This window comes from Lactuca sativa, chromosome 5 (genome assembly GCF_002870075.4).
Source record: "Lactuca sativa cultivar Salinas chromosome 5, Lsat_Salinas_v11, whole genome shotgun sequence".
Lineage (NCBI taxonomy): Eukaryota > Viridiplantae > Streptophyta > Magnoliopsida > Asterales > Asteraceae > Lactuca > Lactuca sativa.
Genome location: NC_056627.2, coordinates 162,350,900 through 162,367,186, shown reverse-complemented (window position 1 = coordinate 162,367,186; position 16,287 = coordinate 162,350,900). Strand labels below are relative to the sequence as shown.

General features: G+C 33.7%; 1 protein-coding gene across 1 annotated transcript; it reads left to right on the top strand.

Moving 5' to 3' along the window:
• Positions 1-10,492: 10,492 nt before the first annotated feature.
• On the top strand, positions 10,493-14,835 carry LOC111877001 (G-type lectin S-receptor-like serine/threonine-protein kinase At1g67520). The gene is made up of 8 exons (XM_023873556.3): positions 10,493-10,827; positions 10,916-12,712; positions 12,785-12,904; positions 12,991-13,190; positions 13,293-13,503; positions 13,585-13,822; positions 14,033-14,183; positions 14,456-14,835. The coding sequence occupies exons 1-8, from the start codon at positions 10,734-10,736 to the stop codon at positions 14,762-14,764; spliced, it is 3,120 nt and encodes a 1,039-aa protein (XP_023729324.2). The 5' UTR covers positions 10,493-10,733; the 3' UTR covers positions 14,765-14,835.
• Positions 14,836-16,287: the final 1,452 nt, after the last annotated feature.

The following is a 16,287-nucleotide window of genomic DNA, read 5'->3' as shown; positions in this document are numbered from 1 at the left end:
TATTGTGTGCCAGAACGCATAGATTTGGACCACCGGATGAATAGAATCAACAGTTATGATCTAAGGGTCTATGACATTACAATATGGTAGCATGTATCATATAATCAGACAAATTTCAGCAAAATGGTATTTTGGTCAATTAACCTATTTTAAAAAAGGAAATTTTTGGATTTTAAGGGATCATTAATTCCCTTGTTTTTTAAAAATCTGAATCTTTTAAATTAATTCTAATTAAATTTTAATATTATTTTTAATTATAACCGATTTTATTCTGTCAGAATGATAAAATGTCAACAATAAACTAGTAAAATATATTTGCGGTTTTATTCTTGCAGAATATTGTTTCATTCAAGATACTTTTTATATTAAATATGCTTCAAGAATTATACAACATATTATCAAGAATAACATTTTCTAAAGAATACGGATTACATTTATTCTTAAAGATTAAAATTAAAAATGGTTAAAAAAAGAAAAAAAAAACATCAAAATCTAACAAAAACACTAATCCATTCCAAAAGAATATTATTGTTAAGAAACACTTTATACATTTTAACATAATACATTTTGCAAGAATACACTCTAGTTCTCCATTTTTTTTTTTTTTTTTTTTCTGATTTTCCACATCAATGGCAGCCTCTTCGAAACCTAAATCCACAAAAAAAAAAAAAAAAAAAAAAAAAAAAAAAAAAAAACATAATGAACTTTCAAATATTAAAAAATTCAGAACATTCTAAAAGAATAACAACTATAAATTATGATAGAATGTAGTAGACATCAAACAATTGTAATTTATTTTAACAACATGCATTACTAGTTATTCTGCTAGAATATACTATCGCTATTCTAATAACATGCATTCCTCGTAATTCTGCTAGAATGCATTACCAGTTAAACAAATATACTTGTTGTTAACAAAACATTCTTAAAGATATTTTGACAGAATGCATTTATATAAATAAATTTTGACAGAATACACACAAGTTTTTGATGGGTTTTGGTCATAAGACATCCTATGTGCTCATACAAACCCTAATGCTTGGATCTAGGTTTCTCTATTGTACATGCTTTGAATCCAAGACTATAAACCCTAATTCTAGCATATAGAAATCAATATTAACATATAATTAGGTTTAAGATATTACCTTGATTGTTATGTAGTAATAACAATCCTAATTCCTCCTTGAATTGACTTTGGAAGGCTTAGAGTCACAAGTGTCACTCCTCTAATGGCTTACAAACACCATAAGCAAGTAGAGAAGGTATAAAGAGAGAGGAGAGAGGTAGGAATTCGTCCTTAGGACTTCTTGGGAAGGCTTGGACGAATTCATGAGCCTTAGGGGGTTTATATAGGTGTAAAGATTAGGGTTTTAGTCCTTATCCTTATCTAGTTGCTTGCCCACGAAGCAACCATAAGATAAGTCTTAGAAACCCTTATCCTAGTCGAATTCTAAGGCATTATCTCCTTAAATTCGTTCACCCTATATTTAAGATAATCCTTACCTTATTTTGTAACTATCACATAATTACAATTCAGCCCCTCTAGTTTAATTAATTACACTTGATCACAAAATTAATTCTTAATTAATTATTGACCAATATTAATTAAACAAATATGATTTCTCCTTTAATATATTATTCTTATAACATATTAATAAATCATAATAACCTCTTTCTCTTTATTTATTTCTCCAATCAAGTTGCTTAGGTGAAGGCAACCCAAAAGGTCCATGCACCATCGGGTCAAGTACATACCAAAATAGTTAGACTTAGACACTAATCCAACAGTCTCCCACTTGGATAAGTCTAACAACTATTCTGCGTATGACTTCAGATCCCGATCTGCAATCATAGCTTTCCAAAGCCGCTGTCAACTTTGATCATATCAAATACGCGTGTCCTTAGATAAGGGATCATATATTCCTCCATTCTAGATATCGTATGAGATATGATTTCAAATCATTCTCTTTGTACTATCTCTCGATTTCTGATTTATGACGACTGACTAATTGAACAAATCAAATTAGCCCTAGCCCGGCTGAGCATTTACGTTTGTCATCACTAAACCATCGAGGGGCCCAAAGATATCGCTTTTATCCTACTTTGAATAAAAGGAATGGATAAACTTTGATTCAATGCTTGCTTGCACTCACTCACCGAATTACACACAACAATATGTTTTATAACACCAAGTTACTAGTGCGTTTACATATTATCAATGTGCAACCGATTCGCAAGATACAACTCACACATCTCGGTTTCAAGAATATAAGATGTTATCGTCTCACCAATCACTCGTGATACAATTCATGGAGTGATCCAAGTGAGCGTGGGTTTAATCCAATGCTCAAATCATATTCATAAGCACTCATGAATGTTGCAGCAAACATTTGCTTATGTCTAATGCTCTTTAGACAATCCACACACCAATTCACGACAGTCTTCATTCATATCTACTTCCAACATATGAACAACTGTGGCCCGTTCGAATAATTCGATTATTCTTAATAAACTCAATTATTTTGGAAGTCAAAACATGTAAATGTGAAATACAAGAATAATACTAATCCCATATGGCCTCAAACCTTTGAGTATAAATAAAACGCCTTTTATTTATCACCACATTGATTACTCATTATTTGTCGTTTCGGGTAATCAACTTCTTACTTGAATTCCAACACTTGTCCTATGCTCCTAGCATGCACACAATGTTTACCTATGGTTCTTTCTTTGTGAAATAGATCACATTGAACACATTTCCAATCCTTCTCATTTCACAACTCCAAATCCGTTTTTCATAAGTTAAAGAATATCATATTCTTGTTACTTATAGAATATGCTAGATTCTATCATTCTATGCAACTATCCTTTCGTAATGTCACTGCACCAAAGTCACAAAGACTATTGCCAATGATATTACAAAGTCCTCTATGATCAGAGATTGTTACAAGACAATTCCTTAGATGTCTCTCACTCAAAGTACATTCCTTTGAACATCCTTTTGCATAAAAGTTTCTAATCTAGACATAGATTTTCAATATTCAATTCCCAATATGGACACGCTTCCATATTTTCCATATGACAACTCATTCTTAATAGAAACTTTTCTATTCATAATAATTTCGATATGGTCCATCCAATACCATGCTTCCAACTACTCACAAGAGACCAATTCTCATCGAACTTTGGATTGTCCTTTGATAGTTGTTTAATTATTTTAGTCAAAACCGATTCTAGTCCTTTTTCCCTCTAAATGCGCTAGACATTTGGAAAATTTTAGAATGGTCAAACATTAAAGCATTTGCAATCGATCCTATACCCGAAGCGTATGGGACACGACGCATAATGTTTTATTTGCTATGTTCTCAAAATTCGAATTGTGAAGAGGAATGCCGTAATCATAATTGAAATTTTAAGAACACACTATGTACCCTTGACTAAGTTTATTAACATTTCTCAACCTAATCCTTTAGATTTGAAATGAAGCATAATATTCTCTCCCTTAATTATAGCAAAACAACCTTTCAACTTTGCAAAGTATGACTCTTGTTTTCTATAATTAATATTGTCAACTTTGCAATACGTGCCTTAATAATCATACAATCATAACATTTATGCTCCCACTATCAACATAACACTTATGCTCCCACTAGCTTCGACATGTATTCATAAACATCTTGACTTTCAAAAATCAATACTTATTGAATTTTTAAGTTCATGTTTCTAATACTTAATGATTTGATAATCTTTTATCAAGGCTTTTTGAACTTATACACCTTTGCCTTCGATAGTTCATATGTGTGTCTAAACACTTAAGACCAATTGCCAAACCTTACAATTCAAATTATGGAAAGGGATACCGTAACCATAATTGAATTCGAGAATGCAATTTTACAATCACTATCTTCTTAAAATCTTTCTTAGTGAAAGCACTTTCTCACAATCATTTTCATGAAGGAGGAAATCTTATGACACTTAGATTTTAAATGGTGTATGTGTTTCTATCCATGTGAATTTGTTGAAACCAAAGTTTACGACAAATTCAAACTCATATGGACCGAACTTTCTTAGTCTTGATTTCTTACCTTATGGTAGCACAGTTGCCCACCATGTCTTCCAAGTAGTTAAGCAGCTCACCCTTTCCTATCAATGTACCTTTCATTGATTAAGGTGCTTTGCCTTTTATGCGTTCAAAATGAGACGTCATAGAACTCTCATGCATAATTAACTCGATTGGAACGGCATAGAAACAAAATAATGTCATCACGATAGGTTGTAAACCTCAACTCGTGTGCTAGTGATGATCAATGAGGTTTATTTGATTTGTTCTTGAAACTTTTCAAGACCATTAAGACTCCCACTGACTCCTTGACATATAAGATTCTTTTGTCAATAAACATTTCTTGACAAACAAATATTTAAGAGTTAGTGTAGCTTTTATCAAAACACTTCATAAATTGGTCCTAGTTGGTCTTTGTCTTATCCAAGACATAACAACTTACCACATTTAATGAATGTTATAAACCTTCTTAATACTTTTTCACTCAATGTCACAATTTTAACTCTAAGACTTGCTTTGGAACGAAGTATGATTGACTTCTTGATTTGACCATTTCTTCAATCTTTGATTCCTCTTCTTGGACATACAATTGTACCAAGACTCACTTAGAGGATCAATTGAGATATGGTTCTTAATCATAAAGACCTATCATAAAGCATAAAAGGTACTCTCCCTTCTTCTTAGAATGGAGAAACTTTTATCTCTCTACCTTCTTGATTCTTCTTACTCGTTCTGCTATTGATTTAAACTTTTTCAATCAACTAAGAATTACACTTAATCTTGCAAGTATAATCATATTTACTAAACCTTCAGTAAATCATGACGAATATCATTGTTACTCTTATGGTGGACTTTGATCAACACACAACTTTGTGTACTCGATCTTCTAGTCCTTCACTTGACACTTTGTCAATGAATTAGTCTAATTTCCAAATACGAAATTTCTCATTCATCGTGCATCCACGTTGCATGATTCCAAGTTTCTGTCCAATTGAAACTTGAGCGATGAGAAACTCTCCCTATTTGGTAAATTCTCGACTTTCCATAACACAATAAGAACCAAATCCATTATTGCTAATAATAGAAACATTTTAACAGCAATTTTTCATACACGCCATTGTAAGGATAAATAAATAAAATTTAAAATCAAAATTTATTTTATTGCGGAAAAATTTGTCCTTACAATGCAACTCATTGAAAAACTTATGCTAATACATCTTTCTTAGCAATCTAATTCTAACTCTAAGTAGTAGCTCAAGAATCTAATCTTCGAGAAACGCGATCGAAATCCATTCCTTCACGGTTAGATTCTGCTCACTTCTTCCCTTAAGCTTCCTTTCTTTTCTTCGATCCTTCAAAACATCAATTGTAATCTTATCACATTATGTATTCAGGATCTAGAATGAAGCTTAAAAGAGTTAGTCAATGGATTTTACCTAAATTAGAGCCATACGTTTCGACTCTCCCATCTCTTAGATCTCTTAGGTAAATGGGGCAGCTTTGTCTCCAATGCCCTTTCTCTTGGCAATAAAAGCAAATTGACTCTTTTGGAACAGGACATGTAACTACTTCAGACATCGCCTTTCTCTTATGATCAAACTTTTCGATCATAGCATGTCTTTCGTTGCCATTGTCTATATCCATAGAGGTCTCGAAGGCAGATTCACCAATCAACTTTGCTTTTCTATTGCGCCAAATCATTGTTGATTTAGCAGCAATAAGCATATAGGTGAGATCTATAAGGGTCACGTCGTAGTTCATCATATAGTACTCTCTTACGAACTCACTATATGAGTTGGGAAGTGACTGAAGAACCCAATCAACAGCCATTTCCTCACAGACAACGGATCCCAACATTCTTAACCTATCAATGTGTGACTTCATCCCTAGGACGTGTGCACACACGAGCTTTCCTTCTTTATGTTTACTTGCCAAAAGGGCTTGAGTGATCTTGAACTTTTCAAGCCTTTGATCTTGTGGGTTAGGGAGAATAATTGGAGAATGTAGAGGAAGTGAAGCATGATTTCTTGTTCCTCGATCGAATCGTGGAATATCATCTTGATGTGGAATGCTTGTTCCACGGGATTTGAGAAGACCATAGTTGTCGAACTTTGACATCTACAAAACGGGAGAAAAACGAATTCAAGTTAGTTGATAGATTGAGTCCTTAGTAAATCACCCAAATGAAATACTAAGGCTAGGACCCAACACAATATTCTACAACTCGGGAAAGGGATTCCGTACCCCTAATTGCAGAATATTTGAAGGTAAGTGAATGACGATTCACTAATTTCCATCATGAAAAACGAAAAAGAAATTTAAGTTTTAAATCTATGAAAACTCCTAGATCCGTTGAGATTCATTGAACTTTCAATGGCATGTTTAAATCTCGATATACCCCTCTTGTTTGTGACTGGGATGCCGAGGATCACAAAGCGGGTGTGAATAACCATGCAAACTTACATGGTGCCCTCACATGTTACAGTCACCTATTCGATGTGCCGGTAAACCACACACGCTCCACCGAACTATGACAAACATTGAGTCACCCTTTGCTACCTTTGCTTAGAACCATTTAGTGTGCCGGTAAACCACACACGCTCCACTAACGTCTTCGCAAGGGCACAAAGTGTAATTTCATGGAATTGCATCAATTCACTTTTGCATAAGTAACTAAGATTGGGAATTTTATGAAAACATTTAGTTACTTTTATACTTTATTATACTTATAATGGAAGGTTTCGTCCTATCCTACCCGTTCGGCTAACGATCCTCCACTAGTCAAGAGTGCGGTGGGTAAGAGTGGATACCCATTCAATCGCCATTTTATAGGCAATTTCCTTAAACACCCCTTATAGACTAGCTTCATGAATGAGGCCTACTAACGGTAAGATTGACTTTTACTCATACATATATATAATGTTAGACTTTTAATGTTGTATATAGTATAGGGTGTATTTTATACTTTCAAAATACTAGGTGGTCTAATTTAACAATTATACTTTTAATTCAATTAAATTGTAAACCTAAACTTTTATGGATTTATTAAACTTCTTTTAATTATACACCTTAATTAATTAACAAAACCATAAGGGTGTGATATGAACTTTTTCAAAACAATACTAGAGTTTTAGAATTTAACATTCCTAATTAAACTTTTAAATTCCAAAACTTGAGGGCAAATTTTAAAACATTTCAACACATTAGGGTTTAGAATTTAAATATACATCAAAATTAAACCATTTAATCAAAATTTAAATTCCAAAACTTGAGGGCAAGTTTTAAAACCTTTTTCAAAACATTAGGGTTTCAACTATTTAAATTTCAAAACAACAAAACTTTTGGGTTCAAATTTAAACTATAAAACCTAAAGGGAAAAATATGAAACTTTTCATAACAACAAGGATCAAATAACAAATAATCTAAATTAACAATTAATCACATAATTATCCATATTTGATTTATTTAATGATTTCTTGCAAAACAATTTATCAATTTACTCAAAATAATTAATCAATTATCACATAAGGAAACAATTATCTTATTAATTGATAAATATCTTCAATTAGATCAAAATTATAGTCAAATATATCATATAATAGGATTAATATTGATCTAACATGATAAGGTAACTATCCATAAGCAAAAACAACAAGAAATCCCGGAATACCCTCCATCTGACGAGCCGACTCGTCGAGTCACCTTGGACTCGGCGAGTTCATCTATGGACTCGGCGAGTCCAGCCTCTAGAAACACAAAATTCGAAATTTTCAAACATATCAAGCATCAATACAATAGAAACCAATCAAGGCTCTGATACCACTGATGGATTTTGGTCATAAGACATCATATGCGCTCATACAAACCCTAATGCTTGGATCTAGGTTTCTCTATTGTACATGCTTTAAATCCAAGACTATAAACCCTAATTCTAGCATATGGAAATCAATATTAACATATAATTAGGTTTAAGATATTACCTTGATTGTTATGTAGTAATAACAATCCTAATTCCTCCTTGAATTGACTTTGGAAGGCTTAGAGTCACAAGTGTCACTCCTCTAATGGCTTACAAACACCATAAGCAAGTAGAGAAGGTATAAAGAGAGAGGAGAGAGGTAGGAATTCGTCCTTAGGACTTCTTGGGAAGGCTTGGACGAATTCATGAGCCTTAGGGGGTTTATATAGGTGTAAAGATTAGGGTTTTTGTTCTTATCCTTATCTAGTTGCTTGCCCACGAAGCAACCATAAGATAAGTCTTAGAAACCCTTATCCTAGTCGAATTCTAAGGCATTATCTCCTTAAATTCGTTCACCCTATATTTAAGATAATCCTTACCTTATTTTGTAACTATCACATAATTACAATTCAGCCCCTCTAGTTTAATTAATTACACTTGATCACAAAATTAATTCTTAATTAATTATTGACCAATATTAATTAAACAAATATGATTTCTCCTTTAATATATTATTCTTATAACATATTAATAAATCATAATAACCTCTTTCTCTTTATTTATTTCTCCAATCAAGTTGCTTAGGTGAAGACAACCCAAAAGGACCATGCACCATCGGGTCAAGTACATACCAAAATAGTTATGGACTTAGACACTAATCCAACAGTTTTAACTTATATTCTAATAGAATTTATAACATCTTTTGTTTATAAAATAAAAACACCAAAATAACATAACTTCACATATTAACATCAATTCTAAAAGAATAGATCATTTCTATTTGTTGCTTAAACTTCAATTCCATAAGAATTCTAACAAAATATTATCTACATTACTTCTAACAGAGTATTTCAACACAAGTATAAACATGTTACCTTAACATATTCTGACAGAATCTTCCCAATAAGTCAGCATATCAAACTTGTCTCTTTTACAGAAAAACTTTCTCTTTTTGACATTATATCAAACACTTGGAAGACATGTTTTAGCATCAACATTCAAAAAACGCAACAATATGCGAATTATGCACAATTTATACCTTTATAAACCTAATGTATATATATTTCCAACGTCAGACTAAAACTAATGGACACAAAATCCATCCATTATATTTGTGTTTTTGTTATCTATTAATTTGAATTTTTAATTCACAGATTCAATGTTCAATATTAGCCACATAAAAATTGATTGATTTTTTTCTTACAGAGGCTTTTCTTTGAGCCGTGAATCAATGATGATATTGATACATCTTCCATTTAATTAATATTAACTGATAATATCAAACTTCATATCGATTGCCAAGAATGACTCTTAGATAATAATTTTAATACAAAACTATGTAGATTAAAGAAAATGATTATATACTGTAAACCAAATTTTTTTTATTAAAGATAGAGACATTACCTGTTGATAATCGTTAGGAAAATTCATAAACATGAATGATTTCTTGTTGATTTCTAATCCCGATTACACACTTGCTTTAGATTTAGGGCGAAGAAGTGGTAATTAAAATGAAAGACGCAGTGGGGGAATTGAAGGTCGCCATACTTGAAGTTTTGAGAGATGTTGATTGACTCCGACGACGATGTATTGATTCAATCTTTGTTAATAATGATGGAGTCCGAGATGATGATGAGGGATGATGATGAACGTGTCGAAGGGTTAATAGGGGGAAGAAGGATTCTGAGGACGAACGTATGGAAGAAATCTTAAGGTTTGATTATTCGGTCAATATATTTATTTTGGTGATTTTAAATCAAATCTCCTATTTATCTCAATTAGCATAATTATAGTCATGATTTACTAATTTACCCTTATTAATTTATTTAATTATTAAATTATTGCTAAATTATCATTGGTCAATACATGCATACAATATTTATAGAAAACATTTGAACCTAGCTCTCTCTTTCTCTCTCTTAGTCACTCTCTCTCTCTCTCTATATATATATATATTAATATTTTATTATTCTCTCATATATTAATATTATACATGAAACAAAGGGTTTATATCCAATAGAAAGTAGGTATTAAAATAATAAAATATTAATATAGTTTACTGTTTTTCAGGTTGTTTTTAATAGTAATAGAATATGTAAGTTTAAAAAAAAATATGATGATCTTATTATCATAGTGCTTTGTGCTCATTGTCCATGTGCAATAGTGATAATGAGACACGATTTTACCATGTGCAGCTGTAAAGATGACGATGCAGCCGAGCACGGTTCATGAAGTAGAATTACTTTGGGAAGTCCCCATTTGTATATTCTGCAAAGAAAAACCACGAGTGAATTATAATATTCAATAATTCAGAATGGTGCTAGACAAAGATGCTATGGTGTTGACCCGGTCAACTAGGTACATACAATTCTAAAGAACACATGCTGCGAGTTCACTTGGCTTTATCATATACTATTACGTTTCCTTCTGCTTAGCATATTCCCTTAATAAACGTGGAACATATTCAGTTTTCAAATCACCACCACTACCAACGTTAATAATTAATCAGAAAGAAAGTTCAACAACCACCACCACAACCCAAAGGCCAAAGCTGCTAGCGTGCTAGCATGGATGATCTTGGCTCCATCCAAGCCTAACATCAATATGGATACAAGCAGAAACACCGAGATAAATATTTACGTCTCTTAACTTTAGTTACACATCTTTTTGAGAAATCGATACCATTTTCTAGAAAATACAAGATTTGAATGAATAATGGGTTCTTGGTCGTTGCCAGCATCTTCACAAGTTCATGTGGCAGTGGTTTCTCAAACTCTGAGCTTTCTCTTTTTCCTCTTCTTTTCTAATGGTAGATCTACGTTTCTGTACCAAAAAATATATATATGTACACACACACTAAGATTTTGTTCTTAATGCAACTTTATATGAATTTGCAGGAGCCTTGGGAGTTACTGTTACTTTTGTAAACGACTGTGGGTTCACTATTTGGCCTGCAATCATTAGCCTTCAGAGTTTTAATGAAACCGGATTCGAGCTCACAAAGGGAAGTTCACGCTCTTTTCAAGTTCCGACTGTCTGGACTGGTCTTATGTGGGGTCGGACGGGTTGCAACTTCAATAGTTCAGGTAAATGGTCGTGTGCCACAGGTGACTGCGGCACCAATGGCACCAATGTAATGGAGTGTAATCCATATCAACAAATAACACCTGCCACTGTTGCTGAGTTAAGCATCAATCAAACCCAAACCCACAGCCAGGATTTGTATGATGTTAGCATTGCCGAGGGCTACAATTTGCCAATACTTGTGGAGCCCACATCCGGTTCAGGTTCGGGTTCCAATTTAAGTAGTTGTGCGAAGACAGGTTGTGTTGAAGACTTGAATAAGCGGTGTCCAAAGGAACTAAGTTTTGCTGGTGGAGAGGCGTGTATGAGTGCTTGTAGAGCTTTTGCCTCTCCAGAGTATTGTTGCAGTGACTCGTTCTCGTCACCCTCATCTTGCAAGCCAACATCATATGATCAGTTGTTTAGATCAGCCTGCCCAAGATCTGATATATACAGTACCAGGTCCGATCAAAAGTCTACTATATATACATGTAATGGTGCCGATTACTCTATCAGATTTTGTGCTGCTGCAGATTCATTTTCAACAATCAAACTTGGGGGCCAACTGAAGTCCACAGACCAGCTTGTTTCCATGCATGGAAATTTCACATTAGGGTTCTTCGGTGAAGATTACAGTTACTTGGGAATTTGGTACACAAGCGATGTTCAATCCACGAAAGTGTGGGTAGCGAATCCAAATACACCGATCATATCCAGCTCAGGCGCTCATACCCTATCAATCAGTACCAAAACCGGAGACTTGATTATTACTGCAGGAGGGACAACTCTAATGAGAATCACCGATGTTAAAATTGGTCCAAACGCAAATGTGACTGCAACCCTCGAAGATAATGGTAATTTTCGGCTGATTAACCAAGTTGAAAAAAGAGTTTTGTGGCAGAGTTTTGATCACCCAACCAATGTACTTTTACCTGGCATGAAGCTTGGGTATGACATGGCAACAGGCCAAAATTGGACTTTGACTTCTTGGTTGAGTAATGAAAACCCTAAATCTGGACCTTTTACTCTGAGTTGGGAACCCACTCAAAAAGGATCCCAGAGATTAATGATTCGACGACGAGGACGACCCTACTGGACTAGTGGGAATCTAAACAACCAAATATTTCAATATATGTTTTCATTGAATGGCCCAAGTAGTCAATCCACGTATAATCTCACATCTGTATACAACAATAAAGCAAGATACTTTAGCTATGATGGTAATATTGCTGCTTTACCCATGTGGATTTTAACACCAAAAGGCCAAATTAGAGATATTAATAATGCTACTGCTTGGAGCCCTGAGTTTTGTTATGGATATGATTCTGGTAATGGTTGCATGGAGTCGAGTTTGTCTCAGTGCAGGACAGAGAACGATAATTTTAGTAAAAAGAATGGGGATTTTGCTCTGGATATGACAAAAGGTGCAACTGATGGGAATTCAAGCTTAAGCATTAACGATTGTTTTGTTAAATGCTGGAATGATTGCAATTGTGTGGGGTTTAGTAGCAGTACTATCAATGGAAGTGGTTGTGTAATTTGGACTGGTATCAATAGTTTTTTGGTTAATCCTCATGATAACTCTACATCAAAGTATGTGATCAGCCAAAATCTAGGCAATCGAAATACAGGTAATAATGTTGATTTCTAATGGTTTTTGCTACCCTTTAAACCTCCTTAAAACTTAACAAGCAAAAATGCAGGAAACAAAACACAAAAGAGCAAGAATTGGATATGGATATCCATTAGTGTTTCCATCACTCTTGTTTTCCTTTGTTTTGGGGCTTTATGGTATATAAAGAAGAGGAAGCGTAGACAAAAAGGTATAAAATTACCAACGATATTAAATCCAGCTTATGTTTGTACTTTCTAGTTGCATCTTTTGTTAAGTCACTGACGTTGATATTAGAATACAAAAGACGGAAAAGAGATGAATATTTCGTGGAGCTGACCACTTCTGAAAGCTTCAAGGATGTACATCGGCTTGAACCGGATGGCGTGAAAGGAAATGATTTGTTGTTATTTAGCTTTGCCTCTATCATGGCTGCCACCAATGATTTCTCGATTGAAAATAAGCTCGGACAAGGTGGTTTTGGACTTGTTTACAAAGTTACGCTACTGTCACTTCAAATTTTTATGATAGATCTTTTTGGATCTTGCATATGTATATCTATTTTAACAAAAAGATATATCATCCAATTATGAAAACAGGGAAAACTAAGTGATGGGCGAGAAATTGCAATCAAAAGGCTTTCAAGAACATCAAGTCAAGGGTTTGTGGAATTTAAGAATGAACTAGTGCTCATAGCTAAACTTCAGCATACAAATCTTGTTCGAGTTCTTGGTTGTTGCATTCACGGAGAAGAAAAGATGTTAATATATGAATATATGCCCAACAAAAGTTTAGATTTCTTCGTATTTGGTATGCATATTGTTTAAAACATAAGTGCATTCATTTCTTTTACTTGTGGCATTTATTATAAACTCTTTCACTGACTTGCAGATGAAAACAGAAAGGCAGAGTTGGATTGGCCTAAACGATTTATCATCATTGAAGGAATTGCTCAAGGGTTGTTGTACTTGCATAAGTACTCAAGAATGAAAGTTATTCATAGGGATCTAAAAGCTAATAACATTCTTTTAGATGAGAGTATGAACCCCAAGATATCTGATTTTGGAATGGCAAGAATATGCGAGCAGAACCAGACCGAGTCAATGACTAACAGGGTGGTTGGAACATAGTAAGTGATCACCTCTCTTGAAGTATCAAAAATCCCATTGAATTATATCTTTCATGGTCAATCTATTAGCAAAAAGTTAGATTTAATATTACAAATGAGAACTAACACAATTATCCAATTCTAGATAGAGTATATTTTAGATGCATTTGTTGTTTTCCTGATTCCATGCTATCTATTTCTAAAAAGTCTTGGTGACCATTTTGTATTCAGTGGTTATATGTCTCCTGAGTATGCAATGAGGGGGGTTTTCTCAATCAAGTCCGATATCTTCAGCTTTGGAGTCTTGATCCTGGAAATCATCAGTGGAAGAAGAAATAGTAGCCTCTTTCATCTTGATGAGACATTCAGTCTTATTGGATATGTAAGTATAGTCAAAATCTCCTTTTAACATCTTTACATGCTATATGATCTTCAATGAAAATGAGACCATATTACTTTATTCGCTCCCACAATTATATATTACGGATGACCTATATATTCATGATGTCCAAACGGTTTAACTAATGTACGCTACAAAACCAAAGAGGATTTGACTAGTTAAATTTTATTAAACAATTTAACCTTACCACTTTGTTGTAAAGTAAGGGGAAAAAAAAGTCGATCAAAATCATTAATCTTATTTGGATGATTTAGGCATGGGTGCTATGGCAACAAGGGGATTCGTTGGAATTGAAGGATCCGTCACTTGGAAATACTTGTGATGAACAACAATTCTTGAGGAGTGTTCATGTTGCCCTTCTATGTGTACAAGAGAATGCAATAGATAGGCCAACAACATCCGAGATGATCTCCATGCTTCTTAATGATTCCATATCATTACCCTCTCCAAACAGACCAACATTTCTGATAGGTGGAGGAGACTCAAAGTCAACTTCATATGAAACCAAAGCAGAAGATTTCTCTGTGAATAATGTGACCATCTCTGTTGTTGGGGGTCGATAGGGTATGAACGTAGCTTCAGCTTATCATTCTTTGTGGACAACTTTTCTGTAATATAATTTATATTTATTCACTTTTGTAGGAGATGCAAATCCACTTTTCTAGACTTTTTAATTGTTGTATGCATGCAGAATTGCCACTTCAGAATATAAAGAACCCTCTTTACAGGTATATCCATATTAAATATGTCGATAAAGTAAAGAACATCTTGTGCAAGCTTGTGGATGGTATATTCATTATTAGCTAAATTTCAAAGTTTTCTCAGTCTAGAAAGTCTGGTGTTTATGCAACCTGATTGGAGAAGCCTGGTCACTAAATAGAAGCATCATTGAAATGTGATTGGGTTGTATTCGTGGAAATATATAACTAATTTATAGATATCATCCGTTTACATTCCCTTATTAGTTTAGGTTTTAAATAATGTTAATTTGTCTCTTCAATTTCCTCATGGTGTCAGTCAATTGTATACACATTCACAAGAGCAAACAAACATGTTTAAATTCAGTCAAGCAGAATCTGAGATTTCATTCCGTCAGACTAACAGACTAACATTTCGCCACTCTTTGTGAAGCCCATTATGAATGTGAGATTAAACTCCATAGTTGACATGGTGCTCCCATATCGATTGCACTTGTAGATGAGCTCATTGAGACGATCATAGTACAATTCAATGGATTCACTTTCTTTTTGTTTAAATTCACTTAATTCAACTACACAATTTTTCACTGAATTGATTTTTGTCTTTACACTCCCTTGATACTTTTCCTTCAGAGTATTCTAGATCTCTTTTGCAGTTTTACAACTACGAACGTAATTGTAAACAACAGGAGGTAGAGCACCTCTGGGTTCTCTCATACACTTCTTCTCATTCTTCAACAATGTTTTAGTCTGTTCATTGACATTTTGATTGTTGGAAGAAGTTCCAATACTCTGTACAGCAGGAGGTGGACGAACATCACCGAGAATACACTTCCATAGTTCTTCATCGATTCCGTTTAAGTAATCCTCCATACGATCAGCCCACTGATCGTAGTACTCGGGATTCAACATTGGAATCTTCGTTGATGAACCAAGGAGATGAGAGTAAGATGTCATCGTGTTCATGTTGAAGTTCCCTATTGTTGTACATAAAGTTTTTGAGAAAAGCTTAAATTGGAATGAGATCAAACAACTAAAACCCTCAGAAAACACCAATCGAACACTCAATTTTACAACTAGAGTGCATAATTGACTCACAACAGAAGATCTAAGATTATTTTCTGAAGCAAAAGAGTGTAAAATTTAGATCTAACACGAGACTCAAAACTTTTGCGAAAACTCAGAAAAATAGAACAATTATATATGAATCCTGCTCTGATACCAAATGTAGTTGTAATGAAATCAAGTATGTATTACAAGATCAGATTAAAATTATGAATGATGAACACAAGATCTAAATAATACATGTTTGGCTCAATTAAGCTTTCATGAGGACAAAGTGTTTTAGACAATTACACGAAAAGTTCTTCTCCGACTCTAGTACAATT